At 40.2% G+C, this 13,908-nt stretch overlaps 1 protein-coding gene across 2 annotated transcripts in view; it reads right to left on the bottom strand.

Annotated features, from left to right (window-relative positions):
* LOC133071876 (bifunctional heparan sulfate N-deacetylase/N-sulfotransferase 4) overlaps positions 1-13,908 on the bottom strand; it is a 255,396-nt gene that overhangs the window by 16,549 nt on the left and 224,939 nt on the right. For both annotated transcript variants that reach the window (XM_061164723.1, XM_061164724.1), the window contains exons 7-8: positions 3,718-3,814; positions 864-987 (exon numbers count right to left, since the gene is read on the bottom strand). In XM_061164723.1, coding sequence (XP_061020706.1) covers positions 864-987; positions 3,718-3,814 — 221 coding nt within the window. The remainder of the gene's footprint in view (positions 1-863; positions 988-3,717; positions 3,815-13,908) is intronic.

Genomic DNA, 13,908 nt, shown 5'->3' with positions numbered 1-13,908 from the left:
CATGCCCTCCTCCAGGGGATTGTCTTGACCCAGGGATCCAAACCACATCTCCTTGGTCTCTGCATTGCAGGCGGATTCTTTCCCACTGAGCCATCAGTACATGCTACCCAGGTATGCAGTGAGGGGAGTTTACCTCAGGGGGAATTTGCCTTATATACTTGGGATTTGGAAATCAGGGCCATATTTTCCTTAGAAAATTGGGACATGGCTAGAAAAAAAAAACCAGAGTGAATATCAGTTACAGTATCAGGTTTATTCTGTTTTAGTTTAGGGGTAATATTGTGATTTTAAAATTTTTATAACTTATTAAATACAAAGTAATTTTCCTCTTATGCACTTGTGTGACTAGCATTAATATGGTTTTAGAAATGCTCTGGTATTTGCATGACAAATATCAGCTTAGATTACAATACATTTACCATCTATGTGTTTAATGAAGATACAAGTCACAGAGTATAAAATAAAACAACCTATTGATTTATTTGTTTTCTCAGGCATCGTTGTGAAGACAAATTATGTATTCAGTAAAAAAACATTCTAGACTCGGTGAAATAATAATATGCTTAAGGAGAATTTTAAATATCCTTATGAATAATTCTGATGAAAGTATTCCATAATCCTCTTTATTCAATCATATTAATTTACCAGAAAAATATTATCATTATTGCACTGTCCAAATCAAATTATAGGCAACACTGATTAAACATATCATCATTATAAATTAATTTCTAATTCACTATGGTAGAATTGAACAAAATAAATTTATTCTGTAATTACGTAGATGCCTTACATACACCTATAATTGCTCATCTGTGAATGAGCACATGCTAATAATGGGTTTTGTTTTTTGTTATTTCTCTTACCAGTCAATTCCCTTGTGGTAGTTGTTTCCATTAAAGAATTGGACTTCTTCAAATGTTTTGGGACTGGGGAGATTGCTGATGATGGAAGGGTGCATAAGAAGAAATAAATAAAGTGCTGTTGTTCCTATTATAAAAAAAAAAAGAGAGAGAGACCAAAGGTTATATAGCAATAAAAGACAAGACAAATACTTTATTATTATTATGGGTGGAGGCACGCGGAGTAGCATGCGGGATTTTAATTTCCTCAACAAGGGATTGCATCCAGGCCCCTTTGCACTGCAAGTGCAGAGTGGTGACCATTGGACAACCAGGGAAGTCCTAAGATAAATATTTAGCAAAATTTTTGCTCAAAAAGTAATATGCAAGACCAAATCATTCCAGTGTCAGAATGATTTCCAAAAAATCAGTTAAGTGCATTTCATGTGGCAGTGATTTGTGTTCTTATATTAGTCTTCATGATTCTACTGACTGAAACACTTCATTTAATCTGAGTACATAGTCAAAGCCAAGCAGGATGACACAGCTAGGGGAGAAATTCAGAAACTGGGTGATTAGATTTTCCTCCTGAAGTCAGATGAGTGGCTAAAGTATCAAAGACATCCAGCACAATGCCTGAACCTCAATTAATACTATGTTCAAATCAATTAAAGTTAATCAAACTATTCAACAGATGTTGACCAGTGCAACTCTGAACAAGTCACTGTAGTAATGATTGGTGATAACTCTTGATAATAAAAACATATTTGCTGGCCTCAGTAGACTTTAAGTGTATTTGTGGATTTGAGTCAAGTAAACAGGTGAGGGAGGTCCCATGATAAGAGAAGAGTAGAGTGCTTTTCCAATATATGAGAAAATGGGGAATTTAGACTTGGGCAGTCAGGGAAGGCTTCCAGGAGGAAGCATTTTCTAAGATTGTATCTTAAAAATGTAAGTATTTCCAGTAAGGCTGAAAGAGGGGTGCAAGATTGTGGAAGACAGCCAGTTGACTGTCCTACCCGGACAAGCCTGATAATGAGGCACTAGGCTGAATAGACTGGCTGACATCAACCCCTGAGTGGATGACATCACAGCAGGCACGAATGTCACATCTAAACCTAGGTTAAGGCAGAAATTGAGGGCCATAGCAGGAAGGACCGTGAAATGACTGGCTCTCATAAATCAAAACTTCCTTATGGAAAAGGTTATTTCTTTTTGTAACATGGTGCACTCAGGAGACTTTGTTAGATTTCCCAGCCCTAGGAGAGCGTGGAATGAACTGCACAGGTGGACTGGCAGAACAATAATGATAGCAACTGAGGATCTGGAAGCAGAGATCACAGAGAATTGTGTAGATAAAGAAAGTTACAATAGGTCTTAGGACACCTAAGAAATCCAGAATGGTGGCTCCTAGTGAAATGGGCGGGCAAAATGTAATAAATGCCCTTAAGGAGATTTCATTTTTATAGCATATAAAATATTACCATCCAATTTCTTTGACTTGTTTGTTCATCTTGGGAAAGCTCAAACCAGCTAAAAGCTTTATCATTTCCACACTGGTAGGTCAATATGAAACTCTAAAGGTATAAGTTATTGTCTTTATGAATACAACCAGCAAAGAGGAAAACTAGATTTATACTTACTAACCTGTCATGTTCTAGTAGAACTAAGAAGTAGTAATATTCAATGACAAATGATAGAAGATATGATTTTAAATTAAAATTTCAATGTAATTTTACAACATAGAAATGCTTTCTTTCGTAGTCATCATTCCAGTGTTAGAACAGCTGTGAGGGAGTTGGTGGAAAATTAATGAACATTTTAAATAACAAGAACAATAACAAAAGTGATATATATGAAAATACATGCTGTATTTTTTCTCTCCCTGCACATGTGTAACTTATTGTTGCAACACAATTTATATTCCTGGAGGAAGAAAAGATTTCAACAACCAGTATCTAATAGTCTGGAAATTTTGCCAACAACCTTTAAAATGATCTACTTGCTTGTATTACAAATATCTTCATCTGGGCCAGGCTATTTATCGTGACTGTTTGTTTTGTGTTATGGTTTGTGCACTCACTGATGAAAATGCTTCCAGTCAGAGTTGTGAATTCAAAATACAGCAAGTCAATAAAAAGTTTAATTAATCAGGACATGAGCAAAGTATATAAAGCTGTCACATGCTGAACAAAGTATAAAATAGTCTAATTGAAAGTGTCATCTCATTGGCGAAATACTGTCACTCTCTTTTATTACACTGTTATACATATGTCCTTCAGCACATGAGAAAATATCATGGGGAAAAGCTGCCTAATAAGCCTTAGGTGCATCAGAAAATAAATCCAAATCATATGTATACATAAAGATTATTTGAAAACAAACAAAGAAACAAACAAACCACACAGGTAGAATATTTGAAGGTGATAATGACAATGGTTCTGAAAAAAAATCAAGTCAAGGTTGATATGCAGTATAAAATAGCTTGAATCAAGCCAAAGTTCTCTTTTATAACTTAATTCAGCAGTTAACTAGGCAAAGCCACAAAAAAGGGTAGAAATTAAAAATCAAATACCACAACTGTGACATATAAGCTCAAAGTTGTCAAAAATGTGTGGTGTGTTGAACAGCTTTAAAATTCATACTTAAAAATTTAGTCCATAAGTCTTAATAAATTAAATGAGCAACTTTAGGGTCCCTTTGAGGACCATGGCATAAAGATGATCCATAAGGATGAAGAGAAATTCAAAAATGAACTTGAATGGCTGTCTAAATATTTCACCAAGACAAACTTAATCAAATACTATATGACACTGTGTTTCATGACAAAACAAACAAATGCAAAAAACCCACAAACTGCACAGATGGTTGGTCTTACCTGTTTTTTGTGGCCCGATTACAAGGAATTTTGGTAAGTGGTCACAAGTTTTCTCTCTGGACCATATGTCTTTGTGTCTTTTATCATCACATGGATTCTGCAAGAAGGAAGAATAATGAATCTTATCGTGTAATCAATACCTGGCTCTGTTCCATAAAAATGGTTCAAACCACAGGATCCAAATCTTGCCTGATACCCTCAAGCTAGGAGTTAGACCTTGTTCTGATTCTGATTTTCAATTTGTTTCCTTCTAAAATGGCACCTTCCTTTCCTTCAAGGATAGAACTCTGCATCAGGTCTCTCCTGCCATCATTCTTCTTAGGCTTGGCTTGGTGATCTAACTTCTGAGATTCCACCCTACTTCTGAATTCATGTTTTACGTCTGTATACCTGATCCTTAGCTTGTCTCTATCTGGTTTGAACTCAGGTTTTCAGATATCTGTGCTCTGCCCTAATTATTCCTACTCATTTTTCTCTAGAGGGCTGGAAAGTCATCCTTGAAGTCTGGACTTGGCCAACTTTTTCTTCCCTTTTTACACTATATGCTATTCTCTGCTGATCGAGCTAATCTCATAGTTCGGTCATATCCCACAAGCAGATACCATGTAGATCTAGCCCCTAGATCTCTAGCCCCTACTTAGCTCCTGAACAATAATTTAAGTTGTGTATGTCATTGTTGCACAGACGTTGTGAGGAAATGAGCCAACATAGCCACACATCCAATTTTATCCCCATCTCAACTTTCTCTTATACCAGCCTCCGTTCTGTTCAAGTCGAGAGGCCCAAATTTACCATCCAGTTCATGACACTTGAGAATTAAGAGTCCTAAGGACTTCCCTGGTGGTTCAGTGGCTAAGAATCCACCTGCCAATGCAAGGGACACTGGTTCAACCCTCAGTCCGGGAAGCTTCCACGTGCTGCAGAGCCCGCGGCCCACAGCTATCGAGTCTGTACGCTATAGCCCATGAGCTGCAACTACTGAACTCATGCGCCACAACGACTGAAGCCCATGTGCCCTAAAGCCTGTGCTCCACAACAAGAGGCGTCACTGCCGTGAAAAGCCTGCGCACTGCACCCAGAGTAGCCCCCGCTGGCCACTAGAGAAAGCCCATGCAAAGCAACAAAGACCCAGGACAGCCATAAATAAATAAATGATCTTTAAAAAAAGAGTAAATGATAGTGATACCATTTTAAAAATATCTATTGACTGACAAAATGGTTTTATTATATTGGTAATCTAATTAATAAATATATTCAAAAATTATTTTCACAAAATTCTTTCTAAAAAACATATGCTGACAATTAAAACAATGATAATTTTACATTTATTATTCAAATTTAAAAGTGGCATAAGATAATTAAACATTTATGGTTCATATTTATGTACTTAAGTCAGTTTTTTTTTTTAAAATCCACATCTGCTCTAATACTATGTCACCCAAGTTCCTCTGAAGAATGTTTTCACCAAACCAGCCAAGTTTCAGGAGCCTAGCACCTTGGTTGGTTTTTTTTTTTTTTTTTTTCATTTATTTTTATTAGTTGGAGGCTAATTACTTTACAATATTGTAGTGGGTTTTGTCATATATTGATATGAATCAGCCATGGATTTGCATGTATTCCCCATCCCAATCCTGTGGTGACATTGCCTTCCAAAGTAAAAGGTAAGTATTGTACTTTGCAATTCCTACTACTAAGACAGAGGGGCTTCCCTGGTGGCTCAGACAATAAAGAATCTGCCTGCCATGCAGGAGACCTGGGTTTGATCCCTGGGTTGGGAAGATCCTCTGATGGAGAGAATGGCAACCCACTCTAGTATATTTGCCTGCAAAATTCCATGGACAGAGAAACCTGGTGGGCTACAGTCCATGGGGTCTCAAAGAGTTGGACACGACTGAGTGACTAACACTTTCACTTTCACTAAGATAGACACACAAAGCTTGATAGGCTTCTTTGGGTTTTGGACACATTTTTTTTTTTTTTTTTTTTTTGGACCTAGGAAATACTTCTCTGAGTCACCGACTGAATGATGCAGAAACTTGCTGGTTTTGAGTGGAACCCAGAACAAGGAAGAGCCCTGCGAGAGGTAAGTCTGAAGTCTAAGCAGTCCTCCCACTTGGGCCATGCCCTGTGGCAGACCCATGGTACCATGGCCTCTATGGTATAAAAGTACACCAAGCAGAGTTTTGGTCAAGTCCCAGGGGAGAATCACAGTGTTTAAGGTTCTTGGACTCTATGGGAGAAGGCGAGGGTGGGATGATCTGAGAGAATAGCATTGAAACATATATATTATCAAGTGTGAAACAGATCACCAGTCCAGGTTGGATGCATGAGACAAGTGCTCAGGGCTGGTACACTGGGATGACCCAGAGGGATGGGATGGGGAGGGAGGTGGGAGGGGGCTTCAGGATGGGGAACACATGTAAATCCATGGCTGATTCATGTCAATGTATGGCAAAAGCACTACAATATTGTAAAGTAATTAGCCTCCAACTAATAAAAATAAATGGAAAAAAAAAAAAAAAGGTTCTGCAGCACATCATTCAAACAGTAGCTCCTGGTATGCTACTGGGCCCTGGAAGAGATTATGTTTGTCATGGATTTTCAAAGTAATCATGTGGTCACAATTCATTATCATAAGTTTAATACTGACAGACCAATCAAGTCATAAGTCCAAGTATACCCAGTAGCTATTCATTATAAGATGGAGTGATACAGTTGGAACTGATTTCAAGAAGATACAAAGGCAACAAGTAAACTTTACAAGTAAATGCCCAGATCCCATGTTACCTATCATGGTCTCACTGATGCCTCTATATCATGTCCATTGATTCAGTGATGCCATCCAACCATCTCATCCTCTGTCATCCCCTTCTCCTCCTGCCCCTAATCCCTCCCAGCATCAGGGTCTTTTCCAATGAGTTGGTTCTTCTCATCAGGTGGCTAAAGTAACAGAGCTTCAGCTTCAGCGTCAGTCTTTCCAATGAATGTTCAGGAATGATTTCCTTTAGGATTTACTGGTTTGATCTCCTTGCAGTCCAAGGGACTCTCAAGAGTCTTCTCTAGCACCACAATTCAAAAGCACCAATTCTTCAGCACTCAGCCTTCTTTATGGTCAAACTCTCGCATTCATACATGACTACAGGAAAAATCGTAGCTTTGACTAGATGGACTTTCATCAGTAAAATGACGTATTTGCTTTTTAACATGCTGTCTAGGCTTATAATAGCTTTTCTTCCACTTTTTGGATGGACGCATAAAGTGACCAAAAATTGTTACGATCTTTATACTGCCCATGAATGTATGTACACCAGAGAGTATCCAATGTAGAAGTGCTGCACAACCCAGCAGTCAGATGATTCAGCCAGTTCCCAGCATTCCCACATGTCACTAACCTCTGTCCTTGGCCAATCCAGCTCTGAAACAATGGGTATATGAATGGAGGATCTGTGAAAGCAAGTTGGAAACCATTCCTGGGCTTCCTTTCCCCAAGTCTGCTCTAGTTACAGCCACTGCCGAATACCTGACCTGTCAATAAGAGACCACTTCTAAGTTCTTGAAACAGCACTCTCCTACCACTTGGTAGAAAATTGATTATGTTGGACATGTCCTTCCTGAAAAGGGCAGTGACTCATCCTGATCCCAGCTGGAACATATTCAGAGTACAAATTTGCCTTTCTCAGCTTACATAGCCTTGGCCATCATCACTACACAAGGCCTCAAGGAATGTCTAACTCCTGATATGTCTAGCTACTGATATGGTAGCTCACATAATATTGTTTTGGGTAAAGGGGACCACTCCTGACACATGGAGTGTGATAGCAGGCTTCTGCCCATGGGAGTCACTGGTCTTATCAGCCTCACTAACCAGAGATGCTGACCTGACAGAGGGGTGAGAGATTGCATGAAAGAGGCAGTTGAGGCACCAGCTTTTAGATACACACCATGCCTCTTAAATTAAAAGTTATTGGTTGGTTCTGTGTCTCCATAGAGTAGCATAGTTGTGTCCAGGAATTAAAGAGTGGATGTAGGAGTAGATCCATTCACCATCATTTGCAGTGGCTTACTTGGAGAATTTGTGCTTTCCATCTTACAACTTTAAAGTCTGTGGGTCTAGAAGCTCTGGTTCTCAGAGAAGGGCAGGCCCAAGCAGGAGCACCAGGAGGAGGATCACCACCTAAACATTGCAGCTTGTGTCCATTCACTTTGGACTCCTTGTGTGTGTGTAGATCAGCAGGCATGGAAATGAATTACAATCCTCACAGGGACAATTGACCCTGATCACCATAAGTAGAACCGCCACTATACAGGGAGAAATATCCTTGGTGTTCAAATCACTAGGTTAGTTGCTGATACTTCTATGCCCAATTCTAACTATAATTGAGAAAGCATGACCACCACAGCCTGATTAGGGCTAGGTTGGGCACCAGACCAGAGTTTACAACAGTATACTTTATAAGTTCAGTTCAGTTCAGTTCAGTCGGTCAGTCATGTCCAACTCTTTGAGACCCCATGAACCACAGCACGCCAGGCCTACATGTCCATCACCAGCTCCCGGAGTTTACCCAAACTCATGTCCATTGAGTTGATGATGCCATTCAACCATCTCATCCTCTGTCATTCCCTTCTCCTCCTGCCCTCAATCTTTCCCAGCATCAGGGTCTTGTCAAATGTCAGCTCTTCACATGGCCAAAGTATTGGAGTTTCAGCTTTAACATCAGTCCTTCCAATGAACACCCAGGACTGATCTCTTTAGGATGGACTGGTTGGATCTCCTGTTCAAAAGCATCAATTCTTCAGCACTCAGCTTTCTTTATAGTCCAACTTTCACATCCATGCATGACTACTGGAAAAACCATAGCCTTGACTAGATGGACCTTTGTTGGCAAAGTAATGTCTCTGCTTTTTAATATGCTGTCTAGGTTGATCATAACTTTCCTTCCAATAAGTAAGCGCCTTTTAATTTCACAGCTGCAATCACCACCTGCAGTGATTTTGGAGTCCAAAAAATAAAGTCTGACACTCTTTCCACTGTTTCCCCATCCATTTCCCATGAAGTGATGGGACTGGATGCCATGATCTTGGTTTTCTGAATGTTGAGCTCTAAGCCAACTTTTTCACTCTCCTCTTTCACTTTCATCAAGAGGCTCTTCAGTTCTTCTTCACTTTCTGCCATAAGCATGGTGTCATCTGCATATCTGAGGTTATTGATATTTATCCCGGCAATCTGGATTCCAGCTTGTGCTTCTTCCAGCTATTTTTCTCATGATGTACTCTGCATATAAGTTAAATAAGCAGGGTGACAATATACAACCTTGATGTACTCCTTCTATTTGGAACCAGTCTGCTGTTCCATATCCAGTTCTAACTGTTGCTTCCTGACCTGCATATAGATTTCTCAAGAGGCAGGTCAGGTGGTCTGGTATTCCTATCTCTTCCAGAATTTTCCACAGTTTATTGTGATCCACACAGTCAAAGGCTTTGGCATAGTCAGTGAAGCAGAAATAGATGTTTTTCTGGAACTCTCTTGCTTTTTCGATGATCCAGTGAATGTTGGCAATTTGATCTCTGGTTCCTCTGCCTTTTCTAAAACCAGCTTGAACATCTGGAAGTTCATGGTTCACGTATTGCTGAAGCCTGGCTTGGAGAATTTTGAGCATTACTTTGCTAACATGCAAGATGAGTACATTTGTGCAGTAGTTTGAGCATTCTTTGGTATTTCCTTTCTTTGGGATTGGAATGAAAACTGACCTTTTCCAGTCCTGTGGCCACTGAGGAGTTTTCCAAATTTTCTGGCATATTGAGTGCAGCACTTTCACAGCATTATCTTTTAGTATTTGAAATAGCTCAACTGGAATTCCATCACCTCCACTAGCATTGTTTGTAGTGATGCTTCCTAAGGCCCACTTGACTTCACATTCCAGGATGTCTGGCTCTAGGTGAGTGATCACACCATCATGATTAATTGGGTCATGAAGATCTTTTTTTGTACAGTTCTTCATTAGTTAAGTTATCTTTATACAGGTATAGGCTTCCTCTGTCATAGTTCCCAGAGAAAATTATAAGAAAAGAATTAGTGGGATAAACTAAAGGTGCTGCTACTGAAGTTGGTCCTGAAACTACTTGACACACCACGTCAGCCTTCTATACCAGCAGAACTGCTACCCACTGGTGGGGGAAAGCCAGAGTAGGGGATATAGAGGTGGAGAATATGGAGAAAATGTGCATTAGTTTCATTCAGCTTTGGAACTGGCTGCAGCAATGAGGCTGCAGTTTCTCCTAATGCCCTTCCTCTTATAGGTTTCCCCAAGAATTATATTCACAACTGTGGAAAAATCATGCCTGGGTGAGTGAGTGTACTATGAGAAGCAAGTATAGCTTTGTGGTCCAAGGTGTGGATGGGGCAGTGATAGAGGTTGAATGCCTTTTCCTCCCCTGAAGGAAACACCCTATTTCTCACCAGCTGGGGAGACTGAGTCCTGCCTTGGTCAAATAGAAGCAACTGGACAGGAAGTCATGCGTCCCCTTGCCACTTTCCAGAGGTGGCCCGTGTCCAGCGATTGACTGATTCAGGGGTGTGACAGCCTGACCAGCTTGCTTCGAGGTCAATTTGCATGATTAGCTCTCTCCCTGCAGATCCAGTGAAGGCCTGACTTTTCTAAGACTACATCGTGCTCTGCTTTTTCCTGTCCCACATTTTCCCTCGTAAGCTTTTCCTGAAAGTGTTTCCTCAACAAGTCATTGAACCAGATCCCTATCACAGAACTGATGCATTTTCCATCACCATCTTCCACTGGAACAAGAGTACAGCGCAGTACAAAAACACCAGTTATGTACGCAATCTGTGAGAATTTGCCTCGCAAAGGTTAGCCTATACATTTTGAATTTCTTGATGAATTCATCTATAGAAACTGTGATAAAGGAGTTAATTACAAGCAATAAGCTCAACAGTTCTTATCTATTTTACATAATAGCTGACATTTATTTTATTTTTACTAGTGTTTCTATTTTCTGCAATCTTTTTATTCAGTATTCAATCTCAAATTCTCCATAGTCTAACTTCAGCTCAACTCTCCGAACATAATTTCTGTCATAGCAGAGAGGGCTAAACTATCTTGTCTCCTTTTCTTCCTTCAGTAACAGAACATCACTATTTTGTTAGTCTCTGGCTTCCCAGCTAGAGACTATATTTCATAATCTCTTGAATTTAGCTTCCTTCATATGAGTCACTTGAGTTTAAGTAAGACAAATTGATGTAAAGTATCTTAAAGTCATTCTCGCTAGATTTTCCCTTCTCTACTCACTGCCAGCTATAATATGGCTACAACTGCACCGTGTGCCTTGGGCTCAGAAGTGGAGACTATATATATATATGTTGAATACCTGCCAAACTGGGGCCCTGGGTAACCATGTAGAACAGAGTTGTCTCACTCTCCTAGACTGCCTGCCCATTTTCACATAGTTATATGAGTGAGAAATACCTTTCTATTTAACCTCTGTATTTTTGGAATGCCATCCTTATAGCAACATTGCCCATATTCTCACTGTGATTCCTGTGAGAAGATAAAAAATTTGTGTCACAATATGAATTACTGCACTGCATGCCTCAACAAGAACATTTCGCTGCAGGAAAAAAAAAAAACAAAAAATGAAGAAGATTCTGGATGAAGCAACTGGCTGCTTTTGATATAGATTGTTTATATGTTGGCACAAACTTTTTGTCTCATGGTGAATTAGCAACAAGTACTTCAAACCTGTTCATGGGCCTTTGCCTCCACTGTAGGAGACCTGGGCTTGATCCCTGGTCGGGAAGATCCCCTGGAGGAGGGAATAGCTACCCACTCCAGTATTCTTGCCTGGAAAATCCCATGGACGGAGGAGCTGTGGGGTCGCAAAGTGTCAGACAGGACTAAGTGACTATCACTTTGAGTAGCACTGAATTAACAAATGTCAACAACAACCTAAAGCTTCAGTTCTACTGCATTCACTACTATAGATATACTCATACCTGCACGTGAATCTTTGAATTATTTATATTTCTGGGCAACGCTTTTATTTTTTTTCCTACAATTCAGGGTCAAAATCTTGCCAGTTCTTCTCAATGAAGCTAATATCTATCCTAAATCATTCCTATTTATTTTGGTAGTTAAGAGTATGAGCTCAGGAGGCCTGTGTCTTAAGCAATTTCCCCAAACTCTCTGGACTTCAGTTTTCTTATCCATTAAATAATGATTGATATTGTTTACCTGGCACAGTTATTGAGAACATTAAATGAGTTAATATATTAAAAAAACATTAAATTGTGCTTTATAAAAGAAAGTGCTTATTCTGTGGACTCAGTCGTGTCCAACTCTTTGCAACCTCACACACTGTAGCCCATCAGGCTCCTCTATCCATGGGATTTTCCAGGCAAGAATACTGAACAGGTTGGCATTTCCTACTTCAGGGGACTGCCCAATCCAGGGGTCAAACCCATGTCTATTACATCTCCTGCATTGGCAGGCAGGTTCTTTACCACTAGCATCACCTGGGAAGTTTATTCTGTAATCTCACATAGACTCTTTTTTTCCCTTTGTTCAGATTAGTTAGGCAACTGGAGCAGCACAAAGAGATTACACTTGCCGATGGACTGATTTATTGCAGATATTCATCCTAAGATCTGACTTCCTGGTCCTTGTCAGAAGCACCAGCAACTTCTGCTGAGAAGGTGACTGCACCTTCTCAGAGTTAGATGGCTAGACTTCTGGGACGAATGAGATATAGGCAAACTTGAAGCTATGGACTCTTCCACCAGATGATCCAAAGACTCCTATATGATCCTAATTCAGTTTATTTATGTGCTGGGGTCCAGCCTCGGCAGGATCCAGGGGATACCCTCAGGATGAACGGTGTCGGCGAGAGAGAGAGAGAGAGAGAGAGAGAGAGAGAGAGAGAGAGAAGACACGTGAGACCAGCCTTGATAGGGCCAGGTCTGCGAGGGGGAGAGAGAGAAAGAGAGAGAGAGAGAGAGAGAATGACCAGACGGGGGTGTTTGCAGGGTCTGGCAGAGTCTGGCCATGCTTTATTTTTCACCATGGCTTTTTATAACCTAAATTAGTACATTTCTAAGGGGAAGATAGTTTAACATTACATCAGCTTGTTCTTCATGAAACCAGGGTGTTTTCTGCATACTTCTTTGTGAGAGTGTTGTACATTATCTTCTGGCCATGGGGCCTATTGACATTTTATGACCTAGGTGAATGCAAAGCTGTTTCCCGTAATCTATTCTTTAATGAATACAAAGGTCAGTCCTTTTGCAGAAGTTATCAGTTAAATTTATCTAAAAGGTTTACCACACAAAGACTCTGCAGCTCTGGTGAGGCAGCCCCTGTTTAGCATTCCTGGTTGAAATTAACAATTCTGAACTCTTATTTTTCTAAATCTTTAACTATAACCACTTTTAGAATAATATTTTTGTGTTCTCTAGTAGGGCTTCCTCACCCCCGAAGGGCTCTGTACCTATTAGGGCCTTTATGTGATCAGGTTCTTTATTCTGTTTATGATTAAGGTGTTGTGAGCATCCATGTGCATTAGTACACATTTGCCAAGCAGGCTAGAATGCCAGCAAAGGGGTCTAAATTGAAACACTCCTTTCATCCTGGATAATCTTATAGGATACCACCGTCCGGGGGACATATTGATTAAAGTTCTAGGTTGATTCTGTTTGGAGAGAGATTGGGGAAGGCCTTCGACCTGTGTCACAGAAATTAGGGAGTAGTCTAATATAGGAAGCATCAGAAAGACAGAGATCATCTTTAAAGTGAGCGCCGGGGCAGCTTTTCGAAATCCCTGAGGTCCTGATCTGCCTTGCTTGTCAGGTCTTCTCCTCATGACCTTGTCATGGGTTGGGATCTCGTGTTCCGGCTCCCGGCATTTATGGATATTCTATTTTTTTTTTCACGTTTATTATACTTAAAAGGCTTCCAAGGTGGTGCAATGGTAAAGAATGCACCTGCCAATGCAGGAGACGCAGGGCTCTCAGGTTCCATCCCTGGGTCAGGAAGATCCCCTGGAGAAGGAAATGGCAACTCACTCTAGTATGCTTGCCTGAAAAATTACACGGACAGAGGAGCCTAGTGGGCTATAGTCCATGGGGTCACAGAGTCAGACACAACTGAGTGACTAGGCATGCACACAATATAAATAATCCCTTGA

This window comes from Dama dama, chromosome 17, assembly GCF_033118175.1.
Source record: "Dama dama isolate Ldn47 chromosome 17, ASM3311817v1, whole genome shotgun sequence".
In the NCBI taxonomy this organism is placed as follows: domain Eukaryota; kingdom Metazoa; phylum Chordata; class Mammalia; order Artiodactyla; family Cervidae; genus Dama; species Dama dama.
Note: the sequence above shows the minus strand (reverse complement) of the source record. Positions and strands in the feature narration are given on the sequence as shown.